Genomic DNA, 20615 nt, shown 5'->3' on the forward strand with positions numbered 1-20615 from the left:
ATCTACTCCGTACATCTAATCACGATTGCTATGACTATAAACATGCAGTTCAATAATGTTTCTAATCACTATCACAAGACTATACTAACATGGCTTCGGGATCACATAACCGCATATTACTTAGTCATAGTAGTACTATCAACACATCATTCATACAATTTACTTACCGTAGCGTTATCCTGCAATAATCAATGTATCAATAAGTCAACACTTAGGCAATGATATATGAATTTCTGTTCAACCTCAAGCAACTTTCTACCCTTTCTCTCATATACCCTCAGGGTTGTCCGAGTCAAACTGAGAGGGCCACTGGTTCGGTGTGAGGGGGCCCCTAACTCATACCTTACCGTAGTGTGCTCCTAACAGTTCTATCCCGGTGTTCATTTTATTTAGACACATCCTATGTTCATTGGGCTCATTGGTTCGGCCCGAGGATCGTTCGCTCGATACCACTTTGTAACACCCCGGTTTATAAAAGAAGTCCTCGTCAAGACATTCCCTCATAAACGGATCGTTACCATCTCGGTTTCCCGAGGTAGTAGATAACAAAGTCCAACTCACCAAAGTACTTTAAATAAAAACTTTAATGATTACATAAGTCTTACAATTTTTAATCAACTAGAACCTAATGTAAAAATAAATACAACTCGCAGCGGAAATTAAATAAGTGATATAACTACATTTGTGATCTAGACTCTGCAGTCCGAAAGCTCACACGTCCAAGCTCCCCATATCCGCCTAACTCAAAACTCGCTATTTAAATCGCTCCCCATTTAACCGGAAATATTAAATGGTTCACCACAGGATGCCATCAATTAAAGCAGGCATCAATTTTATTTTGACACAGAAGCAAACACGTCAACCAATGGTTGAGTAGGAAAACCAATAAAACAAGAATATGATATGCATGATACTCCGTCACCTCCTTATCCGCCTCAACTCAATCTCATAACTCATTTCTCATTTCTCTTTTCTCTTTTACCTCACGGACCGATTAACGGCAACCACGGACCCACTTAAGGGCAATCACGGACCAACTTAATGGCAATCACGGACCAACTTAATGGCATATACGGACCAACTTAATGGCAATCACAGACCAACTTAATGGCAATCTCGGAGCCCGAAGGCCAATACTGCTTATCACAACATCACATCGTATCTCAACATCGTCACTACCGCCTCATCCTTCAACTCCAATGCATATGAAATGCTCAACAATAATTAATGCAATGCAATATGTATATAAATTACCGAACTGATAAAACATAAAATCATGCCAGTTACCCGATGTTGCGATATCATACTCAATACGATCAATTCAATCAATCACCTTTCCGAATATAAATGATAACGTAATTCGACAACTAGAAATCCAGTCAACACAATTCGATCAATAACGATAGTAGGACAAGTGTATTTCCCTACCTCAAAGTGCCAGCAAATCCAATTAAGCAGTTAAGCAGTCCAGAAAGTAAAGCAATGAATTGATTATCGATCCTTCACGAACCCGTCACCTAAAACAATTATAATATTTATAATTACTAACTACTAAATATAGACACCTCCCGAAATAGAAACTTTCCTCTTTTAACAAACCCGACTCAAAACCCGACTTGAATTATTAAATGTCTCGGGAATAATTTATTTAGATGACTCGGGATTTAAATTAAATACTAATATGATAAATAAAGATTAAATGAATTATACGATTTAGAAGTACCCGAATCAATCCTTAAACAACCCAAACAATCCCGACTCAAACCCGTCTCTAATTATATTAAATAATTCGGGAATTAAATTAACTAATCATTTAAAGGACTCGGGAATTCAATTAATTACTTAAGAGTACGATCCATTAATGAATTATAATGATTAAACTAAGAAAACCCGTCTTTAATTATTTTAATGCACTCGGGGGTTAATTTAATTAATTAAGAATACGATAACTTAAATAATAACGGTTTAAACAAACCCGACTAACACACGTCTTTAATTAATTAACAACTCGGAAATTAATTAATTAAGAATACGACCGTTTAACGAATTATAATAATTAAACTAATAAAAAGAAACCGTTTCAATCAATAAAGCAACTCGTCACCAACACCTCCCCTACACACGCACCACACTCCTCACGCACCACCCCAAACCACCGCGACAACCACCAGTCGTGGTCCCCACATCAACCCAGCCACCGACAACCACCCCCACTGGGGTCGACTGCCGCCGGCGGTTCCAACCAAAGCTGCCAACCGGCCTGGTTCACGGCCAAGCCTCCCCAAACACCTCCCTTTCTCCCCTGACCACCGCCACAACCAACAACCATTAACTATTCTATCACCACCATTCACCTCGCCGTCGACCCATGAACACCGACACCCCAGTACCACCTTATCGACCTCCCCCTAGTCGACGGTGGCACCACCCCAAAGCTAACCACCTGAAACCCGCATCAAATCCCATTTTTAAACCCGTTTGCTACCCCATATCACTGCCGCCTTTTACTGTTACGATCCCCACCCAACACCACCATAAACACCACCACTACACTCATCACTAACCACCCTAGCCATATACCCAGTCAACCACCGCCCTTAATACCTCCCTAAGACACGAATAACCACCAAAAACCGACAGAAAAATACGAAATAAAGGAAGGGAGGTTGAGTGCTTACCTTGCAGCCACCACCACGGCCACCACGGCCACCCACGACCGTCGACAAAAGACCCTAGCTTCTCCCTGCTATGCCGTCAACACTCACGCTCCTTCTCTCTCTCTCGTTTTGTGTGCATACCGAGATGGGATCCGAATAAAATAGGTAGGAGGGAGGCGTGAATGGGGTTGATGATTAAAGGAGGTTTGATGATTGATGTTGCCCATGTGTTTGCAGGAAAAATGGAGTGTAAAGGTGAGTAAAGAAAGAAGAAAAGCAATATGCATGTGTTGTTTTGCTGGAAAGTAGTAAAGGAGTAAAGAGGAATGATTATGGTATGTGATTGTAATAATATAATAACAATATTAGAATAATAATAATATATAATAATAAAGATATATTTTAATAAAAGTAGGTAGGTGCGACGTGTAGTCAAAATATGATAGGTCGAGAAAGGTTAGACTCACATTTCGAATTTCATATAAAACCGACTCAATTAACTTAGCTCGATACGACGCGAGTTAAATAAAGTAACTTAACATAATTATCGACTCAACAATTACCCGACTGAATTAATATGATAAAATGTATAATAAATAATATTTAATAATATCCATTTAATTTATTATATAATATTCATTTAATTTATTATATAAAATACGGGGTATTACAAATACTCAACTATTAATCTCCTTTAAATTGTTTATATACGCGGGGGTAACTCACGAAAAGTGGCAAACTCACCGGATCTTCTCTCTCTCTCTCTCTCTCTCTCTCATATATATATATATATATATATATATATATATATATATATATATATATATATATATATATATATATATATACACTCCTCCTAGTCTAATTGTTGGTTTCTTTTCTTTTGGGTACCAAAATTACGGAAATGAATTTAGACCACACAAAACACACTACCCCACATAAAATTGAATTTGGGCCACATAAAACTTACTAAAAAAAGGAAAGGGGAACCAACACTCGACTAGCATCGAAAAGGAAAGAGGAACCAACAATTAGACTAGGAGGGAGTATATATTTACGTTATTGCTCTTTCAAGTACACGATTTACTCTTTCATGTACTTTTTGTCATTAATTTTCCTTACCTTGCCCTTCTTCTAAAAATACAAACAATACAAGTTCTCTCCCTTTCTTCCTATCAAAATTAATCAAATATGAACCAAATTGCTCAATTATGGATCTTAGTTTTCAAATTAGCCCAGTAATGATGCTAACTTAATCAATCCTGCATCAATAATATCAAATTAAGCAGAATTAATTTAAGGGTAATAAATTAGGGTTTATGCAAATTGTATAACAACATGATTTTTGCCTGTTATTTTGTTGTTGGTACCTTTTGAAAAGACTATTGAACGTACTGTACGTGTGCTATGGCGAAGCCGAAAATCTAATAATAATATTGGGTTTCTTTTTTAATGTCCAGGGAGGCAAGGGAGAGGTGGTTTTGAGTTCAAGTGGGTCTGGGTGGGTGAGGGATCGTCTGAGGTCGGAGGTGGTGGCAGAGGCGGTGGTTGTTGGGTGGTGGTTAATTGGAAGGAGGAAATTGAAAATTGAGTAAATTGTGTTGAAAGGAATGGGTAAAATGGTCATTTATGTACATAATTGAGTAAAACATGTACATGAAAGAGCATAACCCTATATCATCATATATTTCTTTAATGCAATAGCCAATCTTGCTGACATGGCATCACACATTTTAAGCTCAGTCTGACGTGTCAGCTTATTAGAATAAGTACAAAATAATCTTCTAATTTTGTTTCAATGGAAAAGAAAATAAAAAAAGGTAGAATATGCCCCATGAATATTTAGAATATTCCATTTACATTTCTCACGTTATTCTCTAATGCTAAAATTACCGAGATTCTTTCCAAAATGTAAAACTAATCCTGGATTTCTTAGTACTTTTTTCTAGGAAAATATATTTTTTTTCAAATGTTGGAATCATGGAAATAAGCAAGATTTTCGTTTTCATATTATAAATTAGTATATTTACTAATTACGAATATGGCAACACAATTATCTTTTCCATTTTCATATCTGTAGAATAATAATAATAATTTACCCTAAAATAATTAGCGAGTTTTGCGCCCTAAAATACCGCTCAATTAGTTTCCAATAAACTGCCCAAAAAAACACTATATATTTCCTATGTCATATACAGCTCCAATCAAATCCGTCTTTTGGTTTTTTTTCTATGTATTTTGTTTTGCCTTAAGACGGATAACAAAAATTTGTGATTTATTTTCAAGTCCGGACTAATTTTCTTAGATTAATTCCTTTGTCTTTTTTTTTACCTATTGGAATAACAATATAATTTATTAGTTATTACTACCTCATACACCCACCTATTCTAAATAACATTCCTTATTTCGTTTTTCGTCTATTTACCATACCTTCTCTTTTTTTTTGGTAAAGTTTTATACTTATTTTAATCACCTCACCCCGCAACAATACCTTCCCTATTTCTTTATATGTTTATATTTATTTCCATCTTTTAATAAATTAAAATAAATTAAAGTTTTTAACCCAACTTTTGGACTTTCAATTGAGTACGTTTTCCAACGCACGGTAAGACCATTTTACATATTTTAAACAATGATGCTATGGATAATTAAATATGTACACAAATTATGAATGCAAAAATTGATGGAACTTATTATGAAGATAGTAATTAAATTAACGTGTCAAGTTGGCGGCAATCAAAATATTCTAAAAGGACTACAAAAACGCGTAAAATGGTACAAAAGAGTGGTTTCTCACTAATTTAGCGAGAGACCGCCGTTGCAACTTTTTCTGCACGAGATTCACGTCAAAGTCAAGTATTTAGGTTAAACTTTTAGAGTTTTAGTATATGGAAGTATACGAGTTATAGTTTGACATCAACTAGATAGAAGTCAAACTAAACTCTTAATATGGAGTTGAATTTTTTTCAGCATGTGAAATAATATTTTATTGATCAAGTGTAGATCATGCTAGCGGGCACAATATTTTATAGCCAAGATTATAGCTATAATTAAAACTAAATAAAAAATTATTATATCTTAATTATGATTACTTATACTGATTTACAATTGTAAAAACAGACCCGTGAATTTCACGGATTTAAAACTAGTTTATCGTGATTAGAAATACCGAAAATCGGCGATACATTCATTCCCAAATTTGACAAATAAATTAAATTTTTAAATGTTTATTCACGAGTGTTACACTAGTTATATTCTAAAGAGAAGGTACGTACGTAATTCTCATGGAGGTCTCTCATTTTTACACAAAAAAAAGGGGAGTCAAATTGCAAGTTGTTTAGTGAACCCTATTAAAAGGCGATAGAGCAAGTGAGGCAGCACTACTAATACCCCAACAAAAAAAAAAACAAAAAACAAGGCTCTCTTTAAACCCTAGTCCAGTGAGCCTCCATACCTCCTCCTCCTCCTTCTCAGACAGCAAAAATGGGGAAGAAGAAGAGTAAAGTAACGGGAAAGAACAGGCTAGACAAATTCTACCATTTAGCAAAGGAACAAGGCTACAGGTCAAGAGCATCATTCAAGCTGATCCAAATAGACGCCAAATTCGGAGTACTAAATTCGTCAAGGTCAATACTTGACCTGTGTGCAGCACCAGGAGGATGGATGCAAGTAGCAGTACAACGAGCACCCGTTGGTGCACTCGTTGTCGGTGTGGATCTCGTTTCTATTACCCCTATCAGAGGCGCTGTCTCTGTACAAGAGGATATTACCCAACCCAAGTGTCGTGCCACCGTCAAGAAACTCCTTTCCGATAACGGGTTTAAGGCTTTTGATCTTGTTCTTCATGATGGTTCTCCTAATGTTGGTGGTGCTTGGGCTCAGGAGGCTACTTCTCAGAATTCTCTTGTTATTGATTCTCTTAAGCTTGCTACTGACTTCCTTGCTCCTAGAGGCCATTTTGTCACTAAGGTTTTCAGGTCCCAGGATTACAATGCCGTCGTCTACTGTCTTAGGAAGGTCTGATTCATTCTCTTCTCTTCTCTTCTCTTTATTTATTTATCATCATATTTCTTCCTTGTTGTCTTATCTTCATTTTTTTTATTTTTTATTATTTATTTTTTTGTACGCAGTTTTTCGATAAAGTAGAGGTGTATAAGCCTATTGCCAGTCGTTTGTCCTCCGCAGAAATATATGTCATAGGTCTAAAGTACAAGGCCCCTGCAAAAATTGATCCTCGCATGCTGGATATCAAGTATCTGTTTGAGGGTGCTGCTGAACCCCAAAAGGTATCCTGCTAATTACACCTAATCAGTCTAGATTGTTTGCCTTCTTTCTCGATATCTTTGTAATGCTGATTGTCAATTCGTCATCTTGGTGATGCAGGTGATTGATGTCCTGGATGGTAACAAGCAACAAAAAAGACACCGTGATGGGTGAGAGTTTGTAGCAGCCCTTCCTTTTGTTCCTATGCACCTTCTCTTCTGCATTCGTTATTACTGATGCTATTCTTCAACTGTCTTTCTTTGCTATAAGCCATCATCTGCTAATTACCAAATGTAGCTTGTCCAAACTTGGGTTTTCTATTTTCTGCTTTATTTCCCCCAAGAATAAAAGCTTTCTATGTCAATGCTCTGGTTATTGGCCCTTCTTAAACACACCAATTATATACTGTCTACATGTTTATTCAGCTAGGCGATAACTTTTGAATGCTTGTTCCTGCCAACATGACATTTCCTATGTAGGCTAAAAGTAACTGAAGCTGATAATAATAGCTAAACAATTATGAACTGACAGAAATATTCAATAAAACTAATTAATTGCTACGTGTTTTGATTATGTTCAAACACTCTTACTTTTCACTCCCTATTTTTTATTCTACTAGCTAAACTTACAAAACATCTTCATCAGAGCCTTAGTCCCAAAATAGTTTGGGGTCGGGCCGGTTGGCTAACATGGATCATCATTTGAAACCATCTAGAGCTTCCAATAGGCTCGATAATATAAGGAGATCTAAGTTTTAAAAAATTGATTTTTGTTCCAATCGAAGATTTCATTTCTGCTTGCTCATATACCAAATGAGTGGTTACCGGCTAATCTTTAACTTCTTAAATATATATTTTCTTATTAATTAATTGACTTATTGTGACTGGTACCGCAGGTATGAGGATGGCCTTACTCTTGTGAGAAAGATCCGTCCAGCTTCTGATTTTGTGTGGTCCGACAGTCCTGTGGAGATGCTTGGTACAACAACGTCCATAAGCTTTAATGATGCAGCAAGTTTGCCTTTGAAGGAACATGCTTTGACTACAGAGGAGGTATTTATCTGCAATAACAACTTTGCTTCTTCTTCTGCTTATTCTAGCTGATCCTTTCATATTTGGTGTGTTTCCAGGTTATTACATTATGTGACGACCTTAGTGTTTTGGGAAAGCAAGACTTCAAGCATCTTTTAAAGTAAGGAGCATTGTTCCCATTTCTGCTTTTTCTTGGTATTTCCTTTTTCTTGTCCTTTTGCCGATGTTTGATGTGAGCAGCTGCAGGTTTGTCTGTGAATAATTGTCTCTTGAGATACATGGTTGAGAAATATATTATTCTAGGTGACTTGTAGGCTTCTTCCCTGTGTTACTCAGACACGCCGACACGTGTCGGTGTCGGACACGTGTCGGCGTGTCGGACACGGCTATTTGGGGTGAATTTTCCTGTTTTGTGGTCCAAAACTAAGTGTCGAAGTGTCGAAGTGTCGTGTCGTGTCGGACACCAACACGTGTCGACACGACCGTTAAGTGAAGTGTCGGAGTAACATAGCTTCTTCCACAAATATCCTATTGAGTGTGGTAAATGCTGATATTACAAGATACTACCCCCACCCGTTATAGTTGATGGGTGCTTTATTTTACTTCTATTTGGAGGTGGATGTGTTCAAAGGAACATTTTCAACCAAATGAGAGCTGAAAAATGCTGTTCGTCCAATCCAATCTCCCTGTATTTCAAAATTCCCTGCATATATTTTGATTTATAGGAAGATTGGATTAAATTGGAGGGAGTATATTAATTGAATTTATTAAAGTTCTAGACAGGTATTAACTATACAATGGCACTGGTTTCCTATAACTTCTGTGCCAAGCTATATATCGAAGCTAAGTTTTGTTTCTCATGCCAGACCAATTATATGAGGCACTTCCATAACATTTGTGTACTTTCAATTGATTATTTCTATGTAGTAAGGTATCTTATATCATTTATACTTTAGGTGGAGGATTAATATACGAAAAGCCATTAATTCAACTACAAAAACTACCACCACTGTCGAAGCTGTGAAGGAGAATGATGGTGTTGACGAAGAGGAAAAGGATGAAGATGAAAAGCTTCTAGATGAAATGGAGGAATTGACACATGCGGTAGAGCGTAATAGAAAACGTGAAAAGAAGATTCAGGCAAAAAGATTAGCTAAGGTTTTAATCCTTTTTCTTTTTGATCTGTATGTTTTCCTATTGGCTCCTTTCTAACATTTTTCCGCTTGAGGATAGAAATGCATAGGGTGAATGCTGGCCAAATTAAATTATCAACCATCAGTGAAAAAAAATATAGCTAAAGATTAGCAATTTAGTCAACCATTAGTGTGGTCCTATATTTTTACTCCTAAGCAGTTGAGTCTGAATGTTTCTGATTTTTTGGGTTGAAATGAATTTTCATCTAGCATGTAAAATAAAAACATCAAGGCTCTGAAAAAATTGAGGAAATAAGGTTCAGACTTGAAAAAGATATTTGAATGTGCAAATAACCCACATGATCCGTGTATGCTGATGAGATTACCCTAATGTTATGTATATGACAGGACAAAGCACGGAAGACAACCGGAATGCAAATAGATGCTATGCAGGATGGTTATGGTGATAACGAATTGTTTTCTCTTGGTTCCATCAAGGTTTGACTCATGAACTTACTTTGTATTTTAATCTAATTGGTCTGTTCTTGGTTCCTAATAAATGCAGTAGTAGGATACGTGGTAGAAGCAAAGATGTAGATGTGATGGTAGTGTTTTGCTGCGTTTTTGTTAGCTAATTTCCTGTATTTTGTAAGGGATGTGTTGGTCTTTTCATTAGACTTTGGGCCTTGTAGCTTTGTCAACTTCCTTATGGACGGAAACAGTCATGTTGCTTTTGAAGGGTCCTAATATCCTTGCAACATCAGAGCCTTAATCCCAAAATGATATGGGGTCGGCTGACATGAATCATCCTTTAGAACCGTCCATGGGTGAACGCACACCTCAAAATGCGAAAAAAATAGAATAAGGGAAAAATGAAAAACAAAAGGGAGAGCGAAACATAATACAAAGTCAAGGTAAACTTATACTAGTAGGTTTTAAAATCGAGGTCCGGATTTCTTTTATAAAAACTTAAAATTTAAATCGTGAATAAAGATTAAAACAATTTTGAAAACCGAAGTAGAATTTAAGGATCCCGAATACCGTAAAAGTAAACCAAGTAAAATATATAAGAAAGTGGTTGGTAAAAAAAGTGTAATAAAGGAGAGAAGTACAAATAATTTTTTAAAAAAATTAAATAAAAACACTAAATATGTCAAATAAAATCAAATAATTTAGGTCCTAATAAAAATTAAATAATTTAGGTCCTAATATCGTTGCTTCTAAAGAATTTAGGTTGGCTACTTTGGAATGGATTGAGTCCATTCAAGTGTTTGGTTGGGTGATTTTGGAATGGAGTTAGATACCCAATGGATTCTAACTCCACCCCAACCCCATTCCAAGATCTAACCAAATACTTGTGAGCAAGTATGGGGTTCTAACTCCATACCTCTATGATATCACAATCCATTCCAATCCATTCCGATACTTTGACCCAAACGGCCCCTTAAAATTTTCTGAAATTCCTCTCCTCCCTCTACCAATATTAAGTTTTCTTTGAAAGATATTTTGAACAGTTTTTTCATTCCTGAATTTTGTTTTCTTTTCAAATTTATTTTTGGGGACCTTTTGATCTAGAAAAATGATTCACTGCAGCAGGGGGTGATAAAATTGATCTTCCATGTTTGAGCAAAAAGAGAAAAAAAAAAGACGTAACTGTTGAAAGAATCTGATCTTTTCGGCTCAAGCATTTTGTCATGAATAGTTGTTAGTTTCCGTTAATGTCATTCTATTTCGTCAATCTATTTCTTTTGTTGGTGTTAACTTTTCTTTCATTGAGAGATATATTCATCATATTTGATAGTTCCGTTGAATGCCACAAGTGGTACTTGATTCAAGACTGGTATCATGACAGACATGTTCATCATTATCTACAGTTTCGTTTATGTTACTCATGTCATGTTCTTCAGGGGAAGGATGATCTAGCAACTGTTGATGAACCAGATGATGTCGATCTCAGCGAATTGCCTGACAGTGATGACGATGTCAACAACAATGAGGTAGTTGAGCATGGTGAATCTAGTGACTTGGATTCCGATGAAGAGCGAGAAAAGTGAGTTTCTTTCTTTGTAATGGAGTGCCACAAGTGTTCATTCGTGAATATGCATGTTTCCTTGTAAAATCTTGAGTTTGAGTACTCCCTGTATTTTGTGCTTTTCTTCAGGTACGATGAAAAGCTGGAAAAGATTCTTGATGAAGCTTATGAACGATATGTAACTAGGAAAGATGGAAGCACAAAGCAGAGGAAACGTGCTAAAAAGGCCTACGCTGATGATCTTTTGGAGGTAATAGTTAGTACTCCGTATATTATATTTGTGATTTAATTAACAGCTCTTGTTGGATGGAGGGATTTTGGAGGAAAATGATCGGGCACGATTTCGTAGTAAATTGTGTTGGAGGGAATTTGAGTATTCCATTTTCTTTTCTTCAAGCCAAATTGGAATCCTTCCAACATAAGTAAAATTTAGAGGGAAAACACCACCGGTCCTTTTCCTCCCTCCCTCTCCCCTTGTTTACTACTATTGTATCCAAACAAACTCTAATCCTTGATATGGGTTGGTGGAAAGGGAAAGGCATAATTTCTCTTGTTTGGATAACAAGTTGGGTTGGAAGGTAGGATCCATTTTCTCTCTAAGAGGCAAATTAGTGGGTATAATCCCATAAATAATGCAATTCTCAGTCGTTACGTTTTCAGATCTCTGGAGTGCATCTGCTCGTCATTCCCTTTGGTGTGAAGCAATATTCTCTATTTAGCTTTTTCCAGTATTGAGGATAGCAATTCAATCAGTGGTATAATCCCATAAATACTGTAGCATAATCTTGATTACTTAGCAATTTACATCTGGTTTGTGCAGGATACTGAAGATGCTGATGACATAGCCGAACCATATGATTCTGACAAAGACGAGGCTGTTCAAGAAGCTAATCCTCTTGTCGTTCCAATTGACAAGGAAACTGACCCAACTCAAGAGGAGCTCAGGCTTAGGTGGTTTAGTGACAATATATTTGTAGAAGCAGTCGAGGAAGGTGACCTTGGGAGGGATGAAAGTGATGATGATGATGATATGGCGGTAGATGTCCCAAAACAAAATGTTTCTCCCCAAATGAAATCAAACAAAAATTTGAAGAACCAATCAGGCACAAAATCTCCCAAGAAAAGTTCAACAAAGGCTGAGAATCAGTCTGGCCCAGATCCCAAAGAAAAAGACCTTGATGATGATGTACAGCGAGTTATAGCTGACCATAAAGCTTCTCGCTCAAGTAAAACTTCCAAAAAGGTGGCAAATGTGGTGGGAGATGAATTGGAGGTGGTCCCTGCTCCTGGTAGTTCGAGCGACAGCTCATCCTCGGATGACGATTCTGACTATGATTCCGACACAAAGGCCGAGTTGAGGGCACTTGGAAAGAAAATGCTTGGCGGCAAAAGGAAACGACAAGAGATGGAAGATATGGCATACAATAAGCGAATGTTTGATGATGATCATCGGGTTTTGCCCGAGTGGTTCGTGGACTATGAGAAGACCCATAATCAACCTCCTAAGCTTGTTACCAAGGAGGAGAGGCTCGCGGAAAAGGCCAGGTTCAACGAGATCAATGCCCGGCCCGCTAAGAAGGTAGCAGAAGCGAAAGCGAGAAAGAAGAGAGTGGCCATGAGGAATTTGGAGAAGGTAAGAAAGAAGGCTAATAGTATTGCTGACCAGACTGATATTAATGACCGTTCAAAGAGGAGGATGATTGACCAACTTTACAAGAAGGCCACTCCCAAAAAACCCGGGAAGGAGAAGGTTGTTGCGAAAAAAGGGGTCCAGGTTAGACCCGGGAAAGGCAAAGTTCTTGTCGATAGAAGAATGAAGAAAGATGCAAGGCAACATGGAATGAAGAAGAAAGCGAAGGATGAAAAAGCTAAGGCAAAGGGAAAGGGAAAGGGAAAGGGAAAAGGCTCGGCGGGCAATAGGGGCAAAAGATGAGGTGTACAAGCAGTGTGAAAAATTTATTTTATCACACTACTCGTCAATCTCGTTGTCAAGTTGAAGTCTTATTCATGGGAATAGCTGTGCGCCTGTGCTGATTTTGGCTCTCGTCTTTTTTTTTTTTATCATGTTGCACTCTTCACTTTTTCATTGTTTTTCAATTTCAATATGGCTATTTATGTTTGTCAGACGCCAAACAATTTTGAGACCTGGACTTGATTTGCTGCTCTTTTATGCTGTTGATATGGAGTTTTTGCTAATCCGAGAGTTAAAGTTGCTTAGCAATATTGACTATGGAGTATGGATAATGCATAAAACTAAAAACTATAGAGAAGAGGAGAGAGAAAGCAGCGATAAAAAAACCCAAAATCGCAAGTCGGAAACCACCAACCCCTGATCTCCCTGCTCCACCGTCTCCGTCTTCCACACTAGCCCCCCTCCATCTCACCCTACCCAATCGCCGGAGATAGGTCGCTCCAATGTCCTATCTCCGGCGATTCGACATACCTCAATTTTTTTTCCCCAATTTCAATCGTGTTTCGTCGGCCCCCATCCACCCATCGTCCCTTCGCCGTCTGGGTTGTTTCTGGGGTTGAGGCTGTCCTAGCCGACCTCCGGTGATGACCATCTATCTTTGTTTTTAAGGTTTGATTTGTTAACCCAGCTCCCCATCTCTGCTTCGATTGGGTTTTGTTGTCTGTTCCGACTGTTTTGAGGCACCTGAGTCCGACTTTTTCGCGGTTTCGACTGACTATTTTTCACCTGTCCGGCTGCCTTTCGTTTATCGCTGCCCGCTTTTCGTTGGTTTTTTCGTGGTTTTCGGTGATGGCGTTGAAGACTACCGCCTCACCGGCCTGGGGTTGGTTCACCTCTTGACGTTCCCGCATTCCGGTACCTTGTCCTGTCGCCGTGGTGTTTGTTATCAGACCAGGGGTGATCCCCCCATTCCCCCCACCCCTGGTCTGCTCCTCCTGTTTCTGCAGTAGGCAGTTGTCTGTCTGTGTCGATGAGTTTAGCTCATCCGGTTTGGGCCTGATATGGTGATCCCCCCATTTCCCCCACCTATTAGTCCCATTTCCTGTCGCCGTGGTGTTTGTTCTCAGACCAGGGGTGATCCCCCCATTCCCCCCACCCCCGGTCCGCTCCTCCCCTTTTCGCAGCAGAGGCGGTTGTCTGTCTGTGTCGATGAGTTTAGCTCATCCGGTTTGGGCCTGATATGGTGATCCCCCCATTTCCCCCACCTATTAGTCCCATTTCCTGTCGCCGTGGTGTTTGTTATCAGACCAGGGGTGATCCCCCCATTCCCCCCACCCCTGGTCTGCTCCTCCTGGTTCTGCAGTAGGCAGTTGTCTGTCTGTGTCGATGAGTTTAGCTCATCCGGTTTGGGCCTGATATGGTGATCCCCCCATTTCCCCCACCTATTAGTCCCATTTCCTTTCTCACTTGTGTCTTTCAGTGTCCCCTTAGCTGGCTCTGGTTGTTTGTAGGGCGGTGGTCCTGGGAGGTATCGTTTGGTAAAACGGGTGTCTCGTTTGGTGTCTTGTTTGGGTCTTCTTTCTAGCCCTTGGTGCGTGTTTGGGTGTCGCAGTGCTTTCTAAGTCAGTTGGGGTTTGTGCCTTCGTGGCCTGTCGGTGTTGGGCAGCTTTGGTCTTTGTGTCTGTCGATGATTATCGGGTTCTCTGTTGGTCCTCGTTGTGGTTGGCTTTTCCTGACCCTTTCTTTTATGTTGGGTGTGGCTGGGTATAGTGGTTTTTGATGTGTGTGTCTTGGTTGCTTTGGTTGGATTGGATGGTTCGTGGTGGTGGCGGCTCTGTTGATTTCCTTATGGTTGATGGGGCTTTTTCTGTTTGAGGTGTGTTTGGTAGGGTGATGTCGGGGTTTGGCTATGTTGTTGGTTGGCTCGGATGCGGTGGTCTCAATCTCCCCGATTTCCATGAAAGGGTTAGCTTGGAATTGTAGGGGTCTTAAGGATCCGCTTGCCCCTTCAATTCCTAAACTTAGAGCTATTTGTAGGTCTTTTAAAAATAATTTAGATTTTATTTTCCTTTCTGAAACGAAGTGTGATGTACAGTCTGTTGATGTTCACTTGCGCCCCATGGGTTTCCTTGAGTCTGTTGGTTGTGATGCTGAAGGTTTAAAGGGGGGTCTCTGGGTTGGATGGAAAAGCAGTTGTAAGTTAGAATGTGTCTTTATCAGTTGCAATCTCATTATCCTTTTGGTTAACCAATGTAAGGGTAGTTTGTGGTACTTGTGCTGTGTTTATGGTGAACCTAATCATACTAAAAGAGGTGCTGTGTGGGAATCGTTTACCAATATACTTAATTCCCTCGACAAACCCTTCCCGCTTATGGAGACTTCAACCAAGTGGAGTTCTCTTCGATAAGTTAGGAGGTGATAATTTGATTAGAGGAGCCGACTTATTCTCATCGGAAGAATACTCTTTGTCGATGGATATCCCCTTTAAGGGTCCTAGGTTCACTTGGTGCAATAATAGGGAGAGCCCACATCGGATTTACGAAAGACTTGATAAGGGTTTTGCTTCCAATGATTGGCTTTCTATATTCCCTAATACTTTCATCAAGCACTTACCCATCCAAATCTCGGATCATGCGCCTATAATCCTGGATACAAATATGGTTCTCTACACCAAGAAGAAAGTTTGAGACTTGAGGCTTGGTGTTTTGATTATCTTTGAATGTAATACTCTTGTTAAGGAAAACTGGGAAAAAAATGATAAGGGTAATGATTCTCAGGTTCTTTTGTCCAAACTACGTCGTACCAATAATGCCTTCAGAGTTTGGGCTTGCAACAAAAAAGATGAGTGGGGCTTAAAGTGGAGTGCATTTGATCAAGAACTTGAGTCCTATCTCATTGATATTGAGAATGGTGGTGCCACTGATGATTATGTTTTATGTCACAAAAAGCTTATGGAATTCGCTCTCTCGCTTTGGCACATATTGGCGACAACGTGCAAAGCTGAAATGGAATTGTGAAGGAGACACGTGCACTAAATATTTCTTCAATTGGGTTAAAGGACGGTCTGGTGCTAATACCATCTTGGGTATTAAGAAGGAGTCTAATGAATGGACTTTTGATATGAAGGAGATTGGTGGATTATTTCTTAAGCACTTTTCCACTATTTTTAAGTCTGATGCTGAGCCTGAAGGTTTTGACAATTACATGAGTAATTATGGTTATCTTTTTGATAATCTCAAGCGTAAAGTAGGCTTTGAGGAGAGGGCCAAGTTGGGTCGTGCCTATTCGAGAAATGAAGTACGACAAGCTGTTTTCCAATTGGGTCCCTTAAAATCACCAGGTCCTGACGGTATACCGGCAGCCTTCTACCAGAGGTATTGGGCTATTGTTAAGAAGGATGTGATTAATGGTGCTCTCAATATTCTCAACTCGGGTAATGTGATTAAAGATTTTAATAAAACCTTTATTGTTCTCATTCCTAAAAATGATTGTCCGGAGAGAGTTGGGGATTTTCGGCCGATTAGTCTCTGCAACGTGATTATGAAGGTTGTTACAAAATGTATTGCGAATAGATTAAAAGAGATTATGGATGATCTGGTTGGTCCTTTCCAAAGTGCTTTCGTCCCAAATAGAAGTATTGCGGATAATATTGTCATTGCTCAAGAACTCCTTCATGTTATCAATCACAGGAATTATGGTAAGAAGGGTTTGATGGCGGTTAAGGCTGATATGAGTAAAGCTTATGATAGACTTAACTGGAACTTCATCAGGGGGGTGCTATCCGGCTTAAACTTCTTAGGGCTCTATGGTTCACCTTATTATGAGTACTATTGAATCAGAACTTATGATATCCTGATTAATGGTGCACCTATGGAAAAATTTGAACCTCATTTGTGGGATTAGGCAAGGTGATCTCTTATCTCCGTATATCTTCGCGCTTTGCACGGAAGTTCTCTCTCAAATGATTCTATACGCTCAGGATGGCACCTTCATTAAGGGCATCAAAATATGCAAGAACGGACCGGATATATCCCATTTATTATTTGCGGATGATTCTCTCTTCTTTATTCGCGGTGGTTATGGGGACTTAGACTTTCTTATGAATATTATTGATGAATATTGTGTTGCCTCTGGGCAATGCATCAATACAGATAAGTCCTCTATTCTTTTTAGCCCGAATTGCTCACTTATGACGGTTAAGAAGTGCTTGACTAAGTACAAATTTGCTCCTAAGCATGATCATGGCAACTACCTTGGCCTACCAACGAGTATTGGATCTTCTAAAAGGGACTTGTTTAAATTTCTTGTCGACAAAACCAAGCGCAGGCTATCCTCCTGGAATAACATTCTTCTCTCTTCGGCTGGTAAATTGACCCTTATTCGTTCTGTTCTTTCTTCACTATCTCTTTTCTCTCTATCGGTATTTCGCATACCGGTAAGTGTAACGTCAAAGCTCCAGTCTTTGATGGTGCATTTTTGGTGGAGTGGAACTAGAATAAATAAGTCTATTCATTGGTGTAGTAAAGACTTCCTTAGTAGGCCGGTGGGAGAAGGGGGTCTTGGTCTTCGCAATATTGGCTGCTTTAACCAAGCCCTTCTTGCCAAGTCTGCTTGGAGAATTTTAAGTGTTCCAGGAAGCCTTATTAGCAAAGTTATTGGTCCCAAGCTTGGTGTGCAAAATGATCCGTTTTTCCAGAACCGATGGAAGACTCCCCAAGCGTCGTCATGGGCTCTAAAAAGCTTAGTCTGGGGCTCTGATCTTATTTTCAACAATATTGCTTGGACGATTGGCTCGTCCTCTCGTCTTAATGCCTGGACGAGTAGATGGATCGAGGGCTACAGTCTTCGTGACCTCTGTGGGGATTTTATTGTTACTCCTACTAATGCTACGTTCCTGGTCGGTGATCTTCATGATAATCTTAGGAGATGGGACTTCTCCTCTTTTGGTTTTGATCCAGGCGAGGGAGTTAAGAAAAAAATCCTCACAACTTACATCCCGTGTCAACCTTCAGATGACTCATTCTACTGGAAATTGTTCAGACATGGCGATTTCACTGTCAAGTCTGGATATTATGCTGCTGCTAAGGGCTTATCTATGGGGTCTAACTCGGCTGCTGATCGCTCTAGAATGTCTGCAACTATTGTTGCCTTCTGCAAATCAAAGCTATGGAAACTGCCTATTTCCATCAAACTAAGGGTGTTTTTATGGAAATTTATGGCTAATGCCCTTCCCGTTGGCTCTGAATTTCTTAAACGAAATATGCATTGGCGCTCTACCTGCTCTCTTTGTGAAGGCTCTTCCCCATGTATGGAATCTCTCTCTCATCTCTTCAGAGATTGTAGTTTTGCAAAGGCTCTCTGGTTTGGTTGTCCTTTAGGACTCAGACTCACGGAAGGGGTGGATATTGATGTTAGGGTTTGGATTATAAACTGGGTTACTTACTTTTTAAAAGGGCCTGATCCTAACTCCCTCCTCTTCCCCCTTCTTGCTACCCTCTGGAGAATTTGGTGTTGCAGGAATGAGATGATCTTCCAGAACCGCCGCCCTTGGCCTATGAGTGCTCTCACTGCTATTCTGGGTGACATTCAGTGTATGAATGAGGTTGCGTGTAGCAAGAGTGCTTGCCTTATTCAAGCACCTCTCGTGGACATCTCTCCTGATTTTGTTTTAGTAAAGAGGATTAGAAATTCCTTTCCTTTTTGGATTGTTGGTGGACCTGATTGTGGGAATGTTTGCCTTTGTCAAGTGTGATGCCGCTTGGAGAGAAGATAGAAGTTCTGGTATGGGGTGGTGCTTGTTGGATGGTAATGGAACCTTGAGGACTTCTGCTCATGCTCGCACGTTTGCTTCTTCTGCCCTACATGCCGAAGGACATGCTGCTATCATGGCGCTAAATTGGGCCTTGGAAGAAGGCTATCTTCATATTAGACTTGTTACAGATTGTCTTGTTTTAGTTATGCAGGTTGCCGAAGCAGAGAAGGCGATTGCGTCTATTAGCGGCATTATCCAGGATCTTAAGTCTACTGCGTCTCGTTTTCACTGTTGTTCTCTTAGTTATTGTCCTAGGGGAGTGAATAGGATAGCTCATAATCTTGCCCGGAAAGCTCTATTGTAAGCTATGCTATGTATTGCTGTCAAAAAAAAAAAAAAAAAATGGATAATGCTTTATATTTTCATATATTGGGAGTATTTATGACAACTAATTTAGGTCGCCTGGAGTGCGTGGCATCATGAATTAGAATCTACTCGGTATGTTAGAAGGTGCAAATCAATCGGTGCTGGAGCAGCTAAAAGCCTAAAACTATTACACTTGCTGCAACAGGTATAGGGAGAATTCTCGTCTTTCCCATTCCTCTAGCTCTCATTTTGCTCCGCAGCACTTGGTATGTGTGGTTGGAATTGGAGGTTTTACCGAGTGATGTGTGCATTTTATATGCACGTTTATTACTATCTTGCCACGCATTTCTTTGCATATTAGACGTTCTTATGAGTTATTTTGGTTTCATATTCCCCGCATTTGCTACTTTGAGTACATACTTTTACACGATACGTTGATCTAATGCGCAAATGCGAGCCAAATCCTATCAAAGATAAGGAGAGTTTCCATCTTGAGTTTAGATGCTAATGGAGCTCGGAAACGACCCATTTTGGAAGCCGTCGCGAAGCGGAACTGAGGAAAGGAGCTCAAAGTTGGTCGATCGACAAACTGAATGTGTCGATCGACTACATTAATTATTGAACGATCGAGGAAGAGGAAAATTTCAGTCGACCAAATCCTAGAGCTGGCCGATTGACAAGAAAGCTTGGTCAATCGACACCTTTGGTAGTCGATTGACCATGGTCAGGTTTTGTGCGGATTTTGGCTGTTTAAAACCCCGTTAAGACGATTAATTAGTATGTTTTAGACTAAGTGTATAAGACTATTCTCAAAAATTATTTAAGTTACGCTTTTTATTATAAAAAATTCTAGCATTTTGTTACATCGTTCTAGCTTTGTATCCTCCATACTTTCTTTGAATTCGATAATTCAATCAACCTTTGTTCTTCATCTTTTAATTATTGCTTCCGTCTCTTCTTCCCTTACTGATTATTTGTTTCATGCTTAATTATTCAGATTACTTTTTAATCATGATTTCATTCATCGTTATTAACATTAATTCGATTATGAGTAGCTAATTCATTCACCAGGGTTTAGGAGGATAGATTAATTAGAGGTTTTTAATAGGAGATTAAATCGATTAATTTTACTAGTCTAAAGTCTTAATTACAACATTTAATTACTAGTATTTAAAGGCCTAAATCGATTATTTGAACTAGTTTAGATCCCGTGCAATGAATGCGCGGTATTTATAGAGTTACTAATATAGACACCGTGCAATATATGCACGGTATTTATAGAGTATTACTTTCTAGTCTATTATTTATAGAATTTGAATTGACAATTCACTTATTTTTCATGTTTCTCTTAATGTATTTTGATTGGTGAAATAAATAAAAATTTAGATCGTAAGAAGTAATAAAATGAATATTTTTTTTTGTTTTTTTACTGAGAAAATAATGATGTTAATTTACAAATATTTACTAAT

General features: G+C 38.9%; 1 protein-coding gene across 1 annotated transcript; it reads left to right on the forward strand.

Moving 5' to 3' along the window:
- Positions 1-5935: 5935 nt before the first annotated feature.
- On the forward strand, positions 5936-13312 carry LOC141623755 (adoMet-dependent rRNA methyltransferase spb1-like). The gene is made up of 10 exons (XM_074439912.1): positions 5936-6674; positions 6788-6943; positions 7041-7090; positions 7816-7972; positions 8050-8111; positions 8908-9109; positions 9493-9582; positions 10992-11134; positions 11246-11366; positions 11937-13312. The coding sequence occupies exons 1-10, from the start codon at positions 6141-6143 to the stop codon at positions 13047-13049; spliced, it is 2628 nt and encodes an 875-aa protein (XP_074296013.1). The 5' UTR covers positions 5936-6140; the 3' UTR covers positions 13050-13312.
- The last annotated feature ends 7303 nt before the right edge of the window (positions 13313-20615 follow it).

This window comes from Silene latifolia, chromosome X (genome assembly GCF_048544455.1).
Source record: "Silene latifolia isolate original U9 population chromosome X, ASM4854445v1, whole genome shotgun sequence".
NCBI lineage: Eukaryota > Viridiplantae > Streptophyta > Magnoliopsida > Caryophyllales > Caryophyllaceae > Silene > Silene latifolia.

Coding starts and splice junctions, on each gene's coding strand:
- LOC141623755 (XM_074439912.1), top strand. CDS start 6,141: ATGGGGAAGAAGAAGAGTAAAGTAACGGGAAAGAACAGGCTAGACAAA. Junction 11,135..11,245: donor TCCGATGAAGAGCGAGAAAA/GTGAGTTTCTTT, acceptor GCTTTTCTTCAG/GTACGATGAAAAGCTGGAAA. Junction 11,367..11,936: donor ACGCTGATGATCTTTTGGAG/GTAATAGTTAGT, acceptor TGGTTTGTGCAG/GATACTGAAGATGCTGATGA.